The 14,930-nt window shown below is 38.5% G+C and overlaps 1 protein-coding gene across 5 annotated transcripts in view; it reads left to right on the top strand.

Moving 5' to 3' along the window:
• The window catches only part of EHBP1 (EH domain binding protein 1), a 421,355-nt gene that overhangs the window by 321,160 nt on the left and 85,265 nt on the right, over window positions 1-14,930 (top strand). For all 5 annotated transcript variants that reach the window (XM_045294210.1, XM_004710194.2, XM_030886656.2 and 2 more), the window contains one exon: window positions 1,489-1,635. In XM_045294210.1, coding sequence (XP_045150145.1) covers window positions 1,489-1,635 — 147 coding nt within the window. The remainder of the gene's footprint in view (window positions 1-1,488; window positions 1,636-14,930) is intronic.

Below are 14,930 nucleotides of genomic sequence, written 5' to 3'. Positions count from 1 at the left end.
ATTAGCAGTGTAGTGTCTTGACCAAAATCAGTGTAGTATTATTTAATTACTATTTTTGAGAAAATGTTTGTGATTGTAACCAGTCAGTTGCAATGACCACTTCCATTATGTTTGATCAGCATGAACTAAGAATCTAAGCATTTCAATTGTATCTACTAAGTTAAAACTTTGGGTTTAAACCTTGAGCTCTTGGGTGACACAAACGTCTGGAATTAGAACTTTGTGAATATACAGGTACTAAAACCACAGAATTGTATGCTTTAAAAAAATATTTCCTTGTCAAATATTTTAGAAATGGATTTTAAAATAGTTACAGTAAGATATAAAGATCAGAAACAGACCCCCAAACAATCCATTAATGGTACACTTAGAAGTATAGTTTCACATTATACCAAATGAAGTGATAGGTGTCCTGTTTACTGACCACCTTCTTGGCCGAGATTGATCACTTGGTTTGGAGCCAAAGCTATGCAAAGAAAAAAATAGGAAAAGAAATTAAATGTACTAACAGTCACCTACAGCCAGAAGTTGGTTACTTTAGAAGAAAATAATTTGTAGTCATGAGAACTACTTAATTATTGATTTCTATTGGTAGATGATACCTATTATCCTTCAAAGATTTGTTGTAAAATTGCTGATTAGTCCAGGAAAATTCTCTTCCAATTCTGATAGGATGGTTTTGGGGATAACAAGTACTATAAACAGGTTTATAGTTTTTTACAAGCTATGAAGATTTGAGTTTTCTATAAATATTGATTTAGAAAGTCTAAAGAATTACTACTCCAGATATTTAGCATCAATACCCAAATTTTGGAAGACACGTCGTGTCAACTCTATAAACCCAAACTACGTAAATCAAGTTGCAACTCATAGTGGTCCAATAGGAGAGAGTTGAACTACTGGATAGAGTTTCCAAAGCTGTAGAAATCATTATGGCAGCAGACTCCCACATCTTTCTCCCATGGGGTGACTGGAAGATTCGTACCACTGACCTTTCAGTTAGCAGCTGAGCACTTAACTGCTACCCCATGAGGACTCCTGTTATCAATCTTACAAGATTACCAAAAAAGAGGATTCCCTTTGTGGAAGTAGTTAATAGGAACCAAAGGTTGGAGGTTCAAGTCTAGCCAGAAACAAGCACCTCAGCAGAAAGAGCTGGTGATCTCCTTCAGAAAACTAGCCCAAACTCGACAGACCGTGGTTCTCCGCTAACATGCATCATGTTGCCACGAGTTGGAATCCATTTGGCAACAACTTGCAATAAAACTGGAAACTTATAAAAATGTCTTTGGTGGATTACATTGTATTTATGAAGAATATATGTAATATACATGTGGACCCTTACACCTTAGGAAAATATATTCTCGTGACACTAATTTTACTCCTGTGTGCCTCTATTGTTTTGAAAGATTGTCTAACCAGTAATTAGTTTATAAATGGAGAGTACATCTGTTTTTCTTATTCTAATTCTGTATCTTTGTTTTTAAGCAAAGAATGTTATCCAGACAAGAAGAACTTAAAGAAAGAGCAAGAATTCTACTCGAACAAGCAAGACGAGATGCTGCTTTAAAGGCAGGGAATAAACAGAACACCAACGGAGCCACACCACCCTGCAGCAGCAGGCAACTAAGCGATGTGAGGAATATTGGTTAAGAAACAACTTAGGTTATTTTGTAATCATGGGGTGAGGGAAGTGATTTGTTTATGTTTCGGCTAAATTTTTGTACATTAGTACTTGCTAGTCTTATTGAACGATTGAATTCATAATTGGAAGAACATGTGATAATTTCTACAAAGCAGTGTTAGCTATAAGGAAAAGTAAAATCCTGGGTTATCATTTCCACATACACACAAATCATCTGACATCTGATCATTTATATTTTGAAATTGCACTAGTACTCTATTTAAAATTATATTTTTTCCATGGAAGTTCATTTTGTTGGTAACATTAGAATATAATAATGACCAAACCCAACCTACTACTGTTGATACCAACTCAAAGTTACCCTATAGAATGGAGTAGAACTGCCCCATTGGGCATCATTAGCAGCTGAATGCTTTAAACACTGCATGACCAAGATTCCTTATAATAATGACCAAACTCAAAATCTCACTGCTGTTAAGTCGGTTCAGACTTACAGTGACCCTGTAGGGTAGAACTGCGCTTGTGGGTTTCTGAGACTCTGATTATAGGAGTAGAAAGCCTCATCTTTCTCCCACAGATCAGCTGATGGTTTCGAACTGCTCACCTTTCAGCTAGCAGTCCACATAACCACTTTGCCACCAGGACTCCTTTATAATAATGACACCTATCATTTATTGAGTACCTTCTGTATATGGACATTTTACATTTTTGTTTTACTTAACCCCAGATTACTTTCCATATGAGTATACTGAGACTGATAGATCAAGGTAATTTGTACAAGAACATAGTCGGTAAGTGGGTCAAATCCAGGATTTGAACATGAGCCTTATGAAACCACAGTCATTGCTCTTACCTATCATATACTGCCATCCCTATATTAAGCCACACTTTATCCAGGTTTTTTGTGTAGTGCTTCAGAGATATTAATGCACATATCTACTCTAGCTCCAGTAGATCTACTCTGAAACCTCTGTTTTGAGACTAGACCTTTTTATTTTACCCCCAAGTTGAAAATACCCTAACAAGACTAAGATACAAGTATATTACTGAGAGAGCTTATCTGCAGCCCTCCCTGATTACAGAGACATGTAGAAACACATCGAAACCCTGTATGGAACCCTAGTAACCATCCCCTGATACTCCCTTGCCAAATAAGAATAGATATTGTAAATATTATGATTTTTTAAAATAATTTATTGGGGGCTCATACAACTCTTATCACAATCCATGTGTGCATCAATTGTGTAAAGCACATTTGTACATTCATTGCCCTCATCATTCTCAAAATATTTGCTTTCCACTTAAGCCCTTGGTATCAGCTCCTCCCTCCCTCATGAACCCTTGATAATTTATAAATTATTATTTTGTCATGTCTTATGCTGTCCAACATCTCCCTTCACCCACTTTTCTGTTGTCCGTCCCCCAGGGAGGGGATTATATGGAGATCTTTAAAATTGGTTCCCCCTTTCTACCCCACTTTTCTTCCACCCTCTGATATCGCCACTCTCAGCACTGGTCCTGAAGGGATCATCTGTCCTGCATTCCCTGTGTTTCCGGTTCCTACATCTTCTGGTCTAGCTGGATTTGTAAGGTAGATTTGGGATCATGGTAGTGGAGGGGAGGAAACATTTAAGAATTAGAGGAAAGTTGTATGTTTCATTGTTGCTACACTGCACGCTGACTGGCTCATCTCCTCCCCGTGTCCCTTCTGTAAGGGGGTATCCCATTACTTACAGATGATGGGCTTTTGGTCTCCACTCTGCACTCCCCCTCATTTACAATGGTATGGATTTTTGTTCTTTGATGTCTTATACCTGATCCCTTCGACACCTCATGGTCACACAGGCTGGTGTGCTTCTTCCATGTGGGCTTTTTTGCTTCTGAGCTAGATGGCCACTTGTTTACCTTCAAGCCTGTAAGGCCTCAGACGCTATATCTTTTGATAGCCAGGCACCATCAGCTTTCTTCACCACATTTGCTTATGCACACATTTGTCTTCAGTGATTCTGTCAGGAAGGTGTGCATCATGGAATGCCAATCTAATAGAACAAAGTATTCTTGCATTGTGGAAGTACTTGAGTGGAGGTCCAGTGTCCATTTGCTGCCTTAGTACTACGCCTATAAATATATGCACATAGATCAATTTCCCCATCATCCTATATAAATATATTTACATAGGTGTATGCCTGTATGTAGACCTCTATAAGTGCCCCTTGCCTCCTAGTTCTTTCCTCTATTTCCTTTTACTTTCTTCTTGTCCCACTATCATGCTCAGCCTTCATTTGGGTTTCAGTAATTTCTCTCAGTTACATTGCCTTTGATGAATCCCTACCAGGCCGAGAATGGATTTTTTAAGAGCCCAAATTTACTTAATGTATAGATCGTGACGAAATAGACTCAGAATTCAAGTATCCTGGCTCTTTTGTCTGTTTATTCTTTGATTCAGTTAGTTGTTCATTTATTAGTTGGACCTGTCAACAAATATCTATGAGTCTTCTCTTCTGTAAAAGGTTCCAGTAACTTAAATGTTCTTCTCAAGCAAAACTTAAACCTTTAAATGGATATTACTGTGTATTCAGTATCAGTAGTTCATTACTACAACATCTTTTGTTCCGTATCTGTAACATCTTAACTGTGTTGGTAAAATGCATCATTTTAGTTTTAAGAAACATGATGCTAGTGAGAGTTTGAGTTAGATATTTTTTTACGCTCTTGGTGGCGTGTAAACTGCCACACCTCTCCTGAAAGCAATTCTGCTACATCAAGAAATGCTCATTTCCTTTTATCCAATGATGCTACTAACAAGCGCCATATAAAGATTTTTATCACAGTGTAGCTTATAATAGTAAAAGTTGAGACATGGCCTAATGCTTAAAAGTGGGGAATGATTAAATACATTTTAATATATGTAATTGTTGTATGGCCATGAAAAATATCTACTCAATCATGTTATGAAAGAACATTTTAAAGCCTTGGGAAAATACAATGTCATCTTTTACTAAAACATGAAATACTTTTTGCCACATGCACTCCATTTTAAAATAAGGTAGACTATGATATATATAAATATATATTTACATATTTTCTTAATGGCTGTGTTAGTCTGGGTAGACTAGAGAAACAAAATTCATAGATACTCATATTTTATGAGAGAGTTTTATATAAGGGGTAAATGTACATTGAATCAGCCAGGTTGGCACAATAAACCTTAACTATCACAATGGCTATTGTTTGATTTGATGAATTATATATAATCATGGTATCTAATGGAATTAGTCCTTTAAACGCTTCTGAAGTTATTTGGGTTGGCTGTCTTATATTCCATAGTAGTCGTCCGTGGACCTCCCCCTCCCCGGAAGAACAGCTTCATACCTCACCGCTGATTATTAATTTCCTAGGGCTGACATAGCAGAGAACCAGTTTAGGTGATTGAAACAACAAAAATTTATTCTCTTGCAGTTTCCCAAGCTAGAACTCTGAAGTCAGCAGGCCAGTTGTGGCAATTCCTTCTTAGGGTTCTGAGAGAGAATCTGTCCCCTGCCTCTCTCCTAGTGTCTAGTGACTGCCAGCAGGCATTGACCTTCCTTGGTTTGTTAAGTGTATCACTTTGCTTGTTTTCACATGGTGTTCTCCTTTTGAGTCTCTCACTGTTAATTAATTATATTTGCAAACATGCTATTTCCAAGTAAGTTTGCATTCACAGGTACCAAGGACTTGTAGTGTATCTTTTGGGAAACACAAATCAACCCATAGCAGTAAGAAAGCTGTATTCCAGGCCTGTTCACTTTTTTGTATTTGTTTCCCACTTATTCCAAATTGTACCCTATTTGCTTACAAAGTTGTGCTTTGAAAGTTCCAAGGATGTTTTTCCTACCCTTCCTCTTTCAAGATGGCTGCACAGTGGTTGCAACAACAGGCTCAAACATAACAATTGTGAAGATGGCACAGGACTGGGCAGTGTTTTGTTTTGTTAAAGATTGGGTCGCTGTGAGCTGAAACTGACTCGATGACACTGAACACAAACAGAAGCATTGCTGTATAACCACAAAATTTATTGCCAGAGAACAGCTACTTATTTGTATTCACAGATTCTGTGGCATAGGGGTTCAGCCAGGACACAGTGGGAATGGCTTATCCCTGCTGCACGATGTCTGAGACTAGCTTTCAGCTAAGACCCCCACTAGGCTGTCATTCGAGACACCTGCACATGGCCTCTTCATAAGGTCTCCCCACATGGGCTACTTTGTGCCCTCTGCACAGCATGGCAGCTGGGTTCCAAACACAGGCATCGTGATTCTGATGTAGCTTTCAAATCACATACCGTCATTTCTGCCAGAGTTGTAGTCTCAAAAGGCCCAAAGTTCCACCCAGATATAAGGAGAGGAGACTAGATCTCACCCCTTGCTGGGAGGAGGGCAGCAGTCACATTGTTGGAAGGGATATTGTTGCAGCTTCTTCTCAGCTTTACTTTAAGCCCATTTGAAAAATTCCTTCAGCTGTTGCAGATAAATCAGACCTTGTATTGTGAATCACATCAGTTTAATGAATTGAATAGTATATTCTAGACTATTGCTAATGTTTTGACATGTGATGTTCTGTAAGGCTTAAAGCTAATACCGAAATGATTTGTAAAAGAGAATATAAAATGACAGAATAAGTCCACGTTTCACAAATACAAAGGAACTTAGTCTTGGTCATTTCAGTTTTGTATGCAACTTATTGTCAGTTTGATCACTTTTGCAAGGACGCAGTAGTTTCTTAATTTGGTTCTTTAGATTATAATTTCTGGGTAGTTCTACATACATATTCATATATTTAGATAGTACATCCTAGCAATTGTGTGTGGGGGGGGGATAGTTTAGAAAAAGAAAATGCTCGATTTTATCTTTGGAACAATTAAATGTGAGATAAAACTGGAAATTATTTAACACACTGTGATTTTCCATTGTAAAGTGGAGACAAAATTCTCTCTCTCTCTCTCTTTCTGTTTGACACTCAAATTAATAGATGTCTATGGTGAAGGAGGTAAAGGACCATGACTAATAGCCATCCCTAGTTCAGTGTCAACACCCCAATGGAGAGATCAAAAGACTCCTGGTAAATAAAAAGCAGGTCTAACTTTAAAAAAAAAAGGCTTGGAACTAACGTGGTGAATAGACTGCAACTATATTCACTTTGTGGCTTTCACTTGGGCTTTCATTTATAATATCCTCATATTTAAATGCATTATAATTTATCTTGCCCTTCATAACATATGCTCTAGTGCTGAGATTCAAGTTTCTGCACTAGGAGAATTATGTACCTCCTGCTTACCCACTGATGGTTGAGTTCTTAGTTCAACTGGGAATTCTCATAAGTTAAAAAGAAAAAGAAAAATTTGATACCCTGAATTAAATTTGAGTCTTATAAAACTGAGAGCCTGATCCTCACATCATCAGGAACTTCCTCAAAAGCTTATTCTTGCTTGCTCTTAAAGGATCATTGAGTTAGGAATTCATCAACAGCTTCTCTTATGTTATCCTTGTGTGTTTTGTTTTTTAGGAGACCTGGTGGGGTAGCGGCTGCTATCCTAAACCAGTGGCTCCATGGGGGAAAGACAGGATTTTCCACTCCTGTAACAGTTCCAGTGTCTGAACGTCTCGGGGCAGTTTTGCCCTGCCCTGTAGGGTCGCTATGAGTCAGTGATGGCAGTGAAGGTTTGTTGTTGTTTTGGTACTTTGTTTTTAGGCAGCTAATTTTCCTCTGAGGGCTTTCTAACAAATACCAAAAAAGAATGAGTAATCCTGCTTTAATAATTGATAACTCGTTTTTAAATAAAAGCATACATGACATGAGGTGGACCGTGCTTATGAACTCAATACAGATTTAGTTTCCTTTGAGACTTTCATGTCAAAGTCTGGACTGAAAGGGAGGATTCATAAAGACTCAGAGAAGGTTCACAAAGATCTGTTTATGGGAGAAGAGGTTATAAAATACAAAGAAGAAAAGACTGGGTAATAGTTTAGGTACTAATTTGAATATATAAAAATTCAGAATACTTCTGGTAGCTCCCACCTAAGAAAATAAACTTCTAAATGACTCTCTGTGGCCTCAAACTAGGTTCTTATGAATTTGCCCCTCACTCCCACCTTACTAGCTTTCTCTCTTGCCTGCTCCTTGTTGCTTCCCCGCCATTGTCTGCAGACCTCTCATTCCTCGGGGTCACACAGTTGCTGTTCTGTACCCCATTAGTGTCATGGAAGCATGACTTCTGCAAATGCTTCCTTCATGGCTCTTAGCGGTACAGTTAATTTTTCCTCCTGTGACTTCTAATATGTTGATCATATCCCTAGTGTAGCATTTACTTTACTATGACTATCGAATTACATGTCACTTTTTCTCATCAAAGTCCAAGGACATTGCATCCCCAGCACCAGCGACTCAGTAGGTGTCGGTTTAATGAATGAATGAGGGATTAGTGGGTGGCAAATTGCATATCCTTTGAGTGCCAACCAATAGCTGATGAACTTAGATATGATAAAATTGGGTGGTTATGAGGAGTTTCAATTCTGTTCATAAGGTTTTCCGTGGCTAATTCCTCCGAAGTGGACAATCTGTTCCTTCCTCATAGTCTATTCTTAGCCTAAAAGCTCTGCTGAAACCTGTTGACTTTTAATGACCCTGCTAGCATTTGAAATGCCAGTGACATAGCTTCATGCATCATAACAACACCAAGCCACCACAATTCAACAAACTGACAGACAAGTGGGAACCTGTACATGGATCAAGAGGCAGTTGTGTGGACAGAACAAGGGAATACGGTGTATTAGTCTGGGTACTTTGGAGAAACAAATCGACAGCGACTCATGTATAAGAGAGTTTTATGTAAAGAAAGAGCATCACGAAAACATCCCAACCCAATGCTGCCCAAGCCCACAAGTCCAACATTAACCCATTAACCCAACACCAGTCCACAAAGTCCTCCACCTCAAAAAACAGAGGCAATGATGCCGACTGCAGGAGGAAAGCTGAGTCAGAGAACAAATAAGCATCTCAGCACTAGCAGGGGTCTCCACACAGCTGCTCCAGCACCCAGGGCTGCATTGGGATAGGTCCATGTGGCTTCTCCTTGGGGATGTCTTGTAGGAAGTCAATCTTGCAAGCTGAAGCAGGGAACTGCTAAGGCAGCTGCACCCTGGTGCGACCATCACAAAGCAAGAGACCCAAGAACTAGAAAGGCGAGGCTCACCACCCATTTATCCCTCCACCTTTCAATTAGCCCCACATGTGATTATCGGCCAGGCTGGCACAATTAACTAACTCATACGCTATGGTTTAAAATCATGAAATGCGTCTGCCAAGGTTACATCCTCTCACAGTTATTCAATCTATATGCTGCTCAAAACATCAGAGAAGTTGGATTATATGAGTCAGAATGAAGCCTCAGGATTTGAAGCTTCACAGACGACACAACCCCGCTTGCTGAAAGTAAGGAGGACTTGCATCACTCGTTGAAGATCAAGGGCTGCAACCTTCAATATGGATTACAACTCAAGGTAAAGAAAACCAAAAATCCTCTCAACTGCACCAATAGGCATCATCATGATAAATGAAGGAAAGATTGAAATTGTAAAGGAATTTGTCTGGCTTGGATTTGATCCACAATCAATGCTAACGAAAGCAGCAGTTAAGAGATGAAATGACACATTGCATTGGGCAAATCTGCACCAAACCTCTTCAAAAGTGTTGAAAAGCTAGGTTGTTACTTAACGTGCACCTGACCCATGCCATAGTATTTTCCTTTTTGCCTTGTATGCATGTTTAGTTGGACCTTGAGTAAGAAAAACTGGAGAGAAGAATTGATGCCTTTGAATTGTGTTAGCAAATATTGAAAATACCATGGACTGCCAAAAGAACAACATCTGACTTGGAAGAAGTACAACCAGAGTGTTCCGTAGAAGCAAGGATTGCTAGACTTTGTGTCACACACTTTGGACAAGTTGTCATGAGAAGGGAGGTCAGTTCCTGGAGAAGGACATCATGCTTGATGAAGTATCAGGGCAGCAAAAAAAAAAGGAAGGAAGATCTTCAACAAGATGGAATGACACAGTGGCTGCGTCAATGGGTTCAAACATATGAATAATTTTAAGGAGGGCATGGGACGGGCCAGTGTTTCCTTCTGTTGTGCACAGGGTCGCTATGAGTTACAACCAACTGTGCAGCACCTAACACCATCATAATCATCCCCAGGAGCTTCTTGGGAGTAAAGCTTTGTAAACGGTATAAAAAAAATCTCTTCTGAAGAGTATTAAGGCCAAGTGAGTTATCACCAAACAGGGAACATCAAGTATCCCTTCCCTTGTGTCAGTCACAGAACTTTAAAATTTTTTTCACTTTGCCAGAACTATCATGAGATGAATGAAAATGTATTGCAAACACATTTTGTCTTTTTGCTTTTTATAGGAAGGTTGCTTGCCTGATTCACTGTGTACCTCTCTCTCTGCCTTTATATATAACATTATTAAATGTTATGTGTCAGGTGTTCCCTGATATTCTTCAAAAGGAGACAGATTCTGTTGTTCTTTCCTTTAGATCTCTCTGGTTAATATTTCTTGGCTTCTTATTATTCCCTTTATTCTAGGAAGATTTTCCAATGTTGCATTTTACTAATGTAAGTTTTGGATGTGATATTTATTTTGCTCATGATTTCAAAACATACTTAAAAATCATATATTAAATCAGAAGTTTAGCAGGTTCAGCAGTCTAGCCATTATGTAATTCAAAGGAACCTCCTTGATTATGCAATATACATATAAAGTCAAACTCTGAGAGAAATATAATCCTTCCCTCCCCCCAAGAAAAGTGTTTTCATTATTTTTCTTCATTACTGACTTTCCCACATACTCTTTCCCTGCCAGATAGGTACATACAAATGGAATTTAAAAGCTAGACTATTTCAGACTGTTTTGCTTGATACTTTGCATTGGGATATAATTTTAATACATATTAAAATATTTACATATAAAAATGTTCATGTATCTCATATAGCTATCTGAAAACGATGCTTGATTTTGATGTGCAAAAGTTTTTGATTGATGTAAGTCAATTGTGTTGATTCCAACTCCTAGGGACCTCAGATTTGTTAGGATATTTTTGACTCTATCAGAAAAATGATAGTATGTAAGTTTAATTATTTACTTTTATTTTTTTAAGAAAGAGTGTATTAGTCTAGGTACTTTAGAGAAACAAATCCACAAAAACTCATGTATATGAGAGAGTTTTATATAAAGGCTAAGTGCACATCAAGAAAACATCCCAACCCAGTGCTGCCCAAGCCCACAAGTCTACCATTAGCCCATATGTCCGGCACCAATCCACAAAATCCTTCATCTCACAAAACACACACTATGATGCCAACTGCAGGAGGAAAGCTGAGTCAGTGAACGTGTAAGCATCTCAGCACTGGCAGGGGGCTCCACATGGCTGCTCCAGCACCCAGAGCTGCATCAGGGTCGGTCCATGGGGCTTCTCCTTGGGGATGTCTTGCAGGAAGTGAACCTTGCCAGCTGAAGCAGGAACTGGCTAAGGCAGCTGCACCGCACCCTGGTTAGACCATCACAAAGCAAGAGACCCGAGAACTCGAAAGCGAGGCTCACCGAGCCATTTATCCCTCTGCCCTTCAATTAACCCCACATGTGTTTATCAGCCAGGTTGGCACAATAAACTTTAACTATATCGAAAGTCTTGTTTTATAAATAAGAACCATTTACCATTGACTTGACCCTAACTCACGGCAAGTCTATCTGTCAGAGAGGAACTGCTCTCTAAACAGTTTTCAATGGCTGAAGTTTTTGGAATTAATTCACCACGCCTTTCTTCCAAGGTGCTTCTGGGTGAATTTGAACATCCAACCTTTGCATTAAGAGCCAAAATTTGGAATTACTTGTAACACCCAGAGCTTCCACTTTATAAACAAAGTTTTAAAAGAGAATAAGATAATTCTTTAGTCGAATTAATTAATGATCAGGGAAGTTACAGATAGATTTGTCTTTGTTTTTCTCAGTAGTGATCATGGAGCATAATACGAGTATGGTCTACTGATAGGAGCTTTTAAAAACCAAACAAAAAAATCAGAATTGTGCTATTGTAAAGAGATGGAGTTTCCGTCAATATTTAATCTGTAAGCATAGTAACCCCATTACCTGCAATTGGTATAGATACCTGCTTCTTTCATCAGGTTGTGGTGGTGGTTAATTGCCATCAAGTTCATTAGAACTCAGGGAGGTCCATCCCTTAAGTGTAGAGGAGGATTTTCAAAGCTATGACTTTTTTTTTTTTTTTTTAGCTATGACTTTTTAGGAACTGATTTTCAGGCCTGTGTTCTAAAGTGACTGGGTGTGTTCAAGCGACCAACCTTTGGGCTAGTAGTGGAGTCCCTCAAGTAGCTAGCAGGAGCAAACTGCAGGTTAGCAGATGCTGGAAGGTTTTCAGTGTCCATCTTTGAAGGTTTTCAGAGATATTTGAATCCTCTAAAGAAAACTCTCTCTCTCGCTGTCTTTCTTCCGAGAGGAGAAGGGAGTTTTAGTTTAGTCAGTCTTTAGTGCATTGCAAAGAATAATAATCAAAATGACAGAGTGATGCCAAAAAAAACTTGACCGTTAGAAATGAATCCAAATGTCTTGATGAGAATCAGTATAACACAAGTTGCTCTTCTGGGGATTAAACCATAAAGGGATAGTTTGTTGCTGTGAAAGGGGTAAGGCATCACCCTTGTACTTTGAGTGTTCACTGGGAAATAGTGATTTAAATGAGTTTTAGAGTTGGGTTGCTAACCACAAGGTCAGCAGTTTGAGCCCACCAGTTGCCCTGTAGGAGAAAGGTGGTGTTCTGCGCCTGTCAAGACTTACTGCCTCAGAAACCCTGGGGAGTCATTCTGTCCTGTCCCGTGGGTTCCCTGTGAATGGGCATAGGGTCTGGCAGTGGGGTTTAGTTTGTCATACTGATAACTGTCGCATATTTCAATAAGATCATTCACTCTTCACCTGATAATAAAAGAAAGTAGGAACACATAAAAAACAAACAAACATGCCAGACATACCATTTCGGTGATCACCATAGGACTTAACTTTTTCAGTAATTTTCCTATATCTCTGTGCTAAGAGTATCTATTATAAAAATGTGTAATATAAAATTATGCTTAGGTTGTTATGTGTATTGTGTATGCTGTATTTAAATATTTAGCTTCTAGGAACAACGCTTAAAAATTAGGTTGAAGCTAACATTTTTATTCCTTAAATTAAACTTTTAATGCAATGAAAGATAATGGAATTTGCTCCGTGAACTTTTTGATGACTCTTGTATTATTAAAAAGAAGCATGTTGTTTAACTTTGCATTTATTATTTCTTTTTTTTTAAGAATGTTGGAAAACTCAGTTATTACAAAAGGAAATCCAAACCCTATAATAATAGATAGATTGCATATTTTATCTTATTCAGGGATTTTTTTTCTCCATATGATCTGGGACTTCTATTCCCAGGGCACTGGGATGAAAACATATTCCTTATTTCTTTCTTACCCCAACACAATCACCAAAAGATTTAATGTACATAATCCGTTTCAGACCAGTAAGACACTTTAAAATGTATAGCTAATCTTTTTTATAGTTGCATTTTAGAAAAGAATACCAGCATACTTCTATATTCAGCGTAAATGCCTCTGTAGAAGTCGGTGGTTTTTATTCACTATTATTTAAATAATAGTTTATCTATTATGTCTACATTTCAGTTGATTTGAAGTCTGCTCACCTAACAATGGTTACTAGACTTCTTAGAAAACATATTGTTAGCTTGCTAGCATATCTTCAAAGTCACACAAAACGCCAGCATTGTTGGGGGGGAAACTCAAGCATCTCTTCTATTATGTGGCCACAAACCCCTTGCCTCAAAAGTCTTATTTATTTGAGATTGCCATTGAATGTGTGAAGCTAGGGCTAGGTGTCTAAGCATCAGGCACACTCTTTTTATGCGCCTATTAATGGCTGTGGACTTTTCCATAGATGGCCATTCAGGGCAGGGTGGAACATCCCTGGATGACAGCAACATTACTATATGGCCTATTCTGTTACTGCTCAGCATACACAAGGGTAGAGTTTAAATCTTTATTCATTTCATTATTTAATGTTTCTTTTGTTCTCCTTATCATGTTCTGGCTTTCTCAAGGATATATGCCTGGAACGAAAAGTCACATGTGTGCATTACTAATTGTGTGCTATTGTATTTACAGTTCCTAGTGGTGGCACTGTGAAGCTACTAATTCCTTTGCTTCACTTGATGTAAAATAATCGGAGTGTCTTTGATAGTGAAACAGTATTAATTGTTTTGTACATTTCTTGGTCACTCTTCTTAGGTGGTCTTCATAATCTATTAGAACTTTCAGCCAGATTTTTGTAAATGTCATGCCTCCAGCAGTGATTAAATTGGTAATTAATGAACAGTCTTTGGCAATGAAAACCACATCCTGTTAATTTTCCCTTTCGAGTTTTTAGAAGTTGTCTTCTGTGTCAGAAATCATTGTGCCACCTTGCGATGGCCCCTTGGCATGAAACCTCAGTGGCTTGATTTTTGCAGCCATTAGGAGATCAGAGCAGTAATTTCACAGTATTTTGGTCAAGGTAATTACAATACCAAGAACTGAGTAGATTTGGGAATTCACGAAGGAAGTCCAGAAATACCAGGTGAGCTTCCTTGTGTTCACTGGAACGTTATGATTAGTTTAATTGGTCTTTGTTTGATTTTAGCCGCAGAAACGATTTGTGCCACAGCAGTGCAGTGACTTTATACTTGAGTGTTTCTGACCTTCTTTGACGAGTGGGTGCAAAAATACGCTCTTTGAAATAATTTCCTTCCCAAAGGGGGCTAAATCGCATTTTAAAAATCAAGCTATAGGAAGGTGGCGGGGTGGGGGTGGGAGTAGCTAACTCATTTCTCCATATTCGACAGTATGCCTTACAAGTTTATTTTTCTGTCTCCAAAAAATATGGCAGCAATTATAATTTCTTTCTTCTTTTTAAAACTATCAGCCTTTCCTGCTTGTGCACCATCCTTGGGGTAGAGTGTTGCTATTGTCAGGAGAATCTGCAGTGCCTTAATGAGAGTAAAACTGAACTGTGGCTTTCCGTTTTCTCACAAAGTAGATAGAGGAAAGCATCCTCCTCCTTGACCGAGTGCTTATATGCGTATCAAACCTCAGTGATACTTTGTTGTGCACATTAAAGTTAAAGAGTCACTGGCCTGTTGGTTTCTGAAA

The sequence above is a fragment of the Echinops telfairi genome, unplaced genomic scaffold (genome assembly GCF_000313985.2).
Source record: "Echinops telfairi isolate 266 unplaced genomic scaffold, ASM31398v2 ScPeMD7_2573;HRSCAF=3158, whole genome shotgun sequence".
In the NCBI taxonomy this organism is placed as follows: domain Eukaryota; kingdom Metazoa; phylum Chordata; class Mammalia; order Afrosoricida; family Tenrecidae; genus Echinops; species Echinops telfairi.
This window is presented reverse-complemented; position numbering and strand designations above follow the sequence as displayed.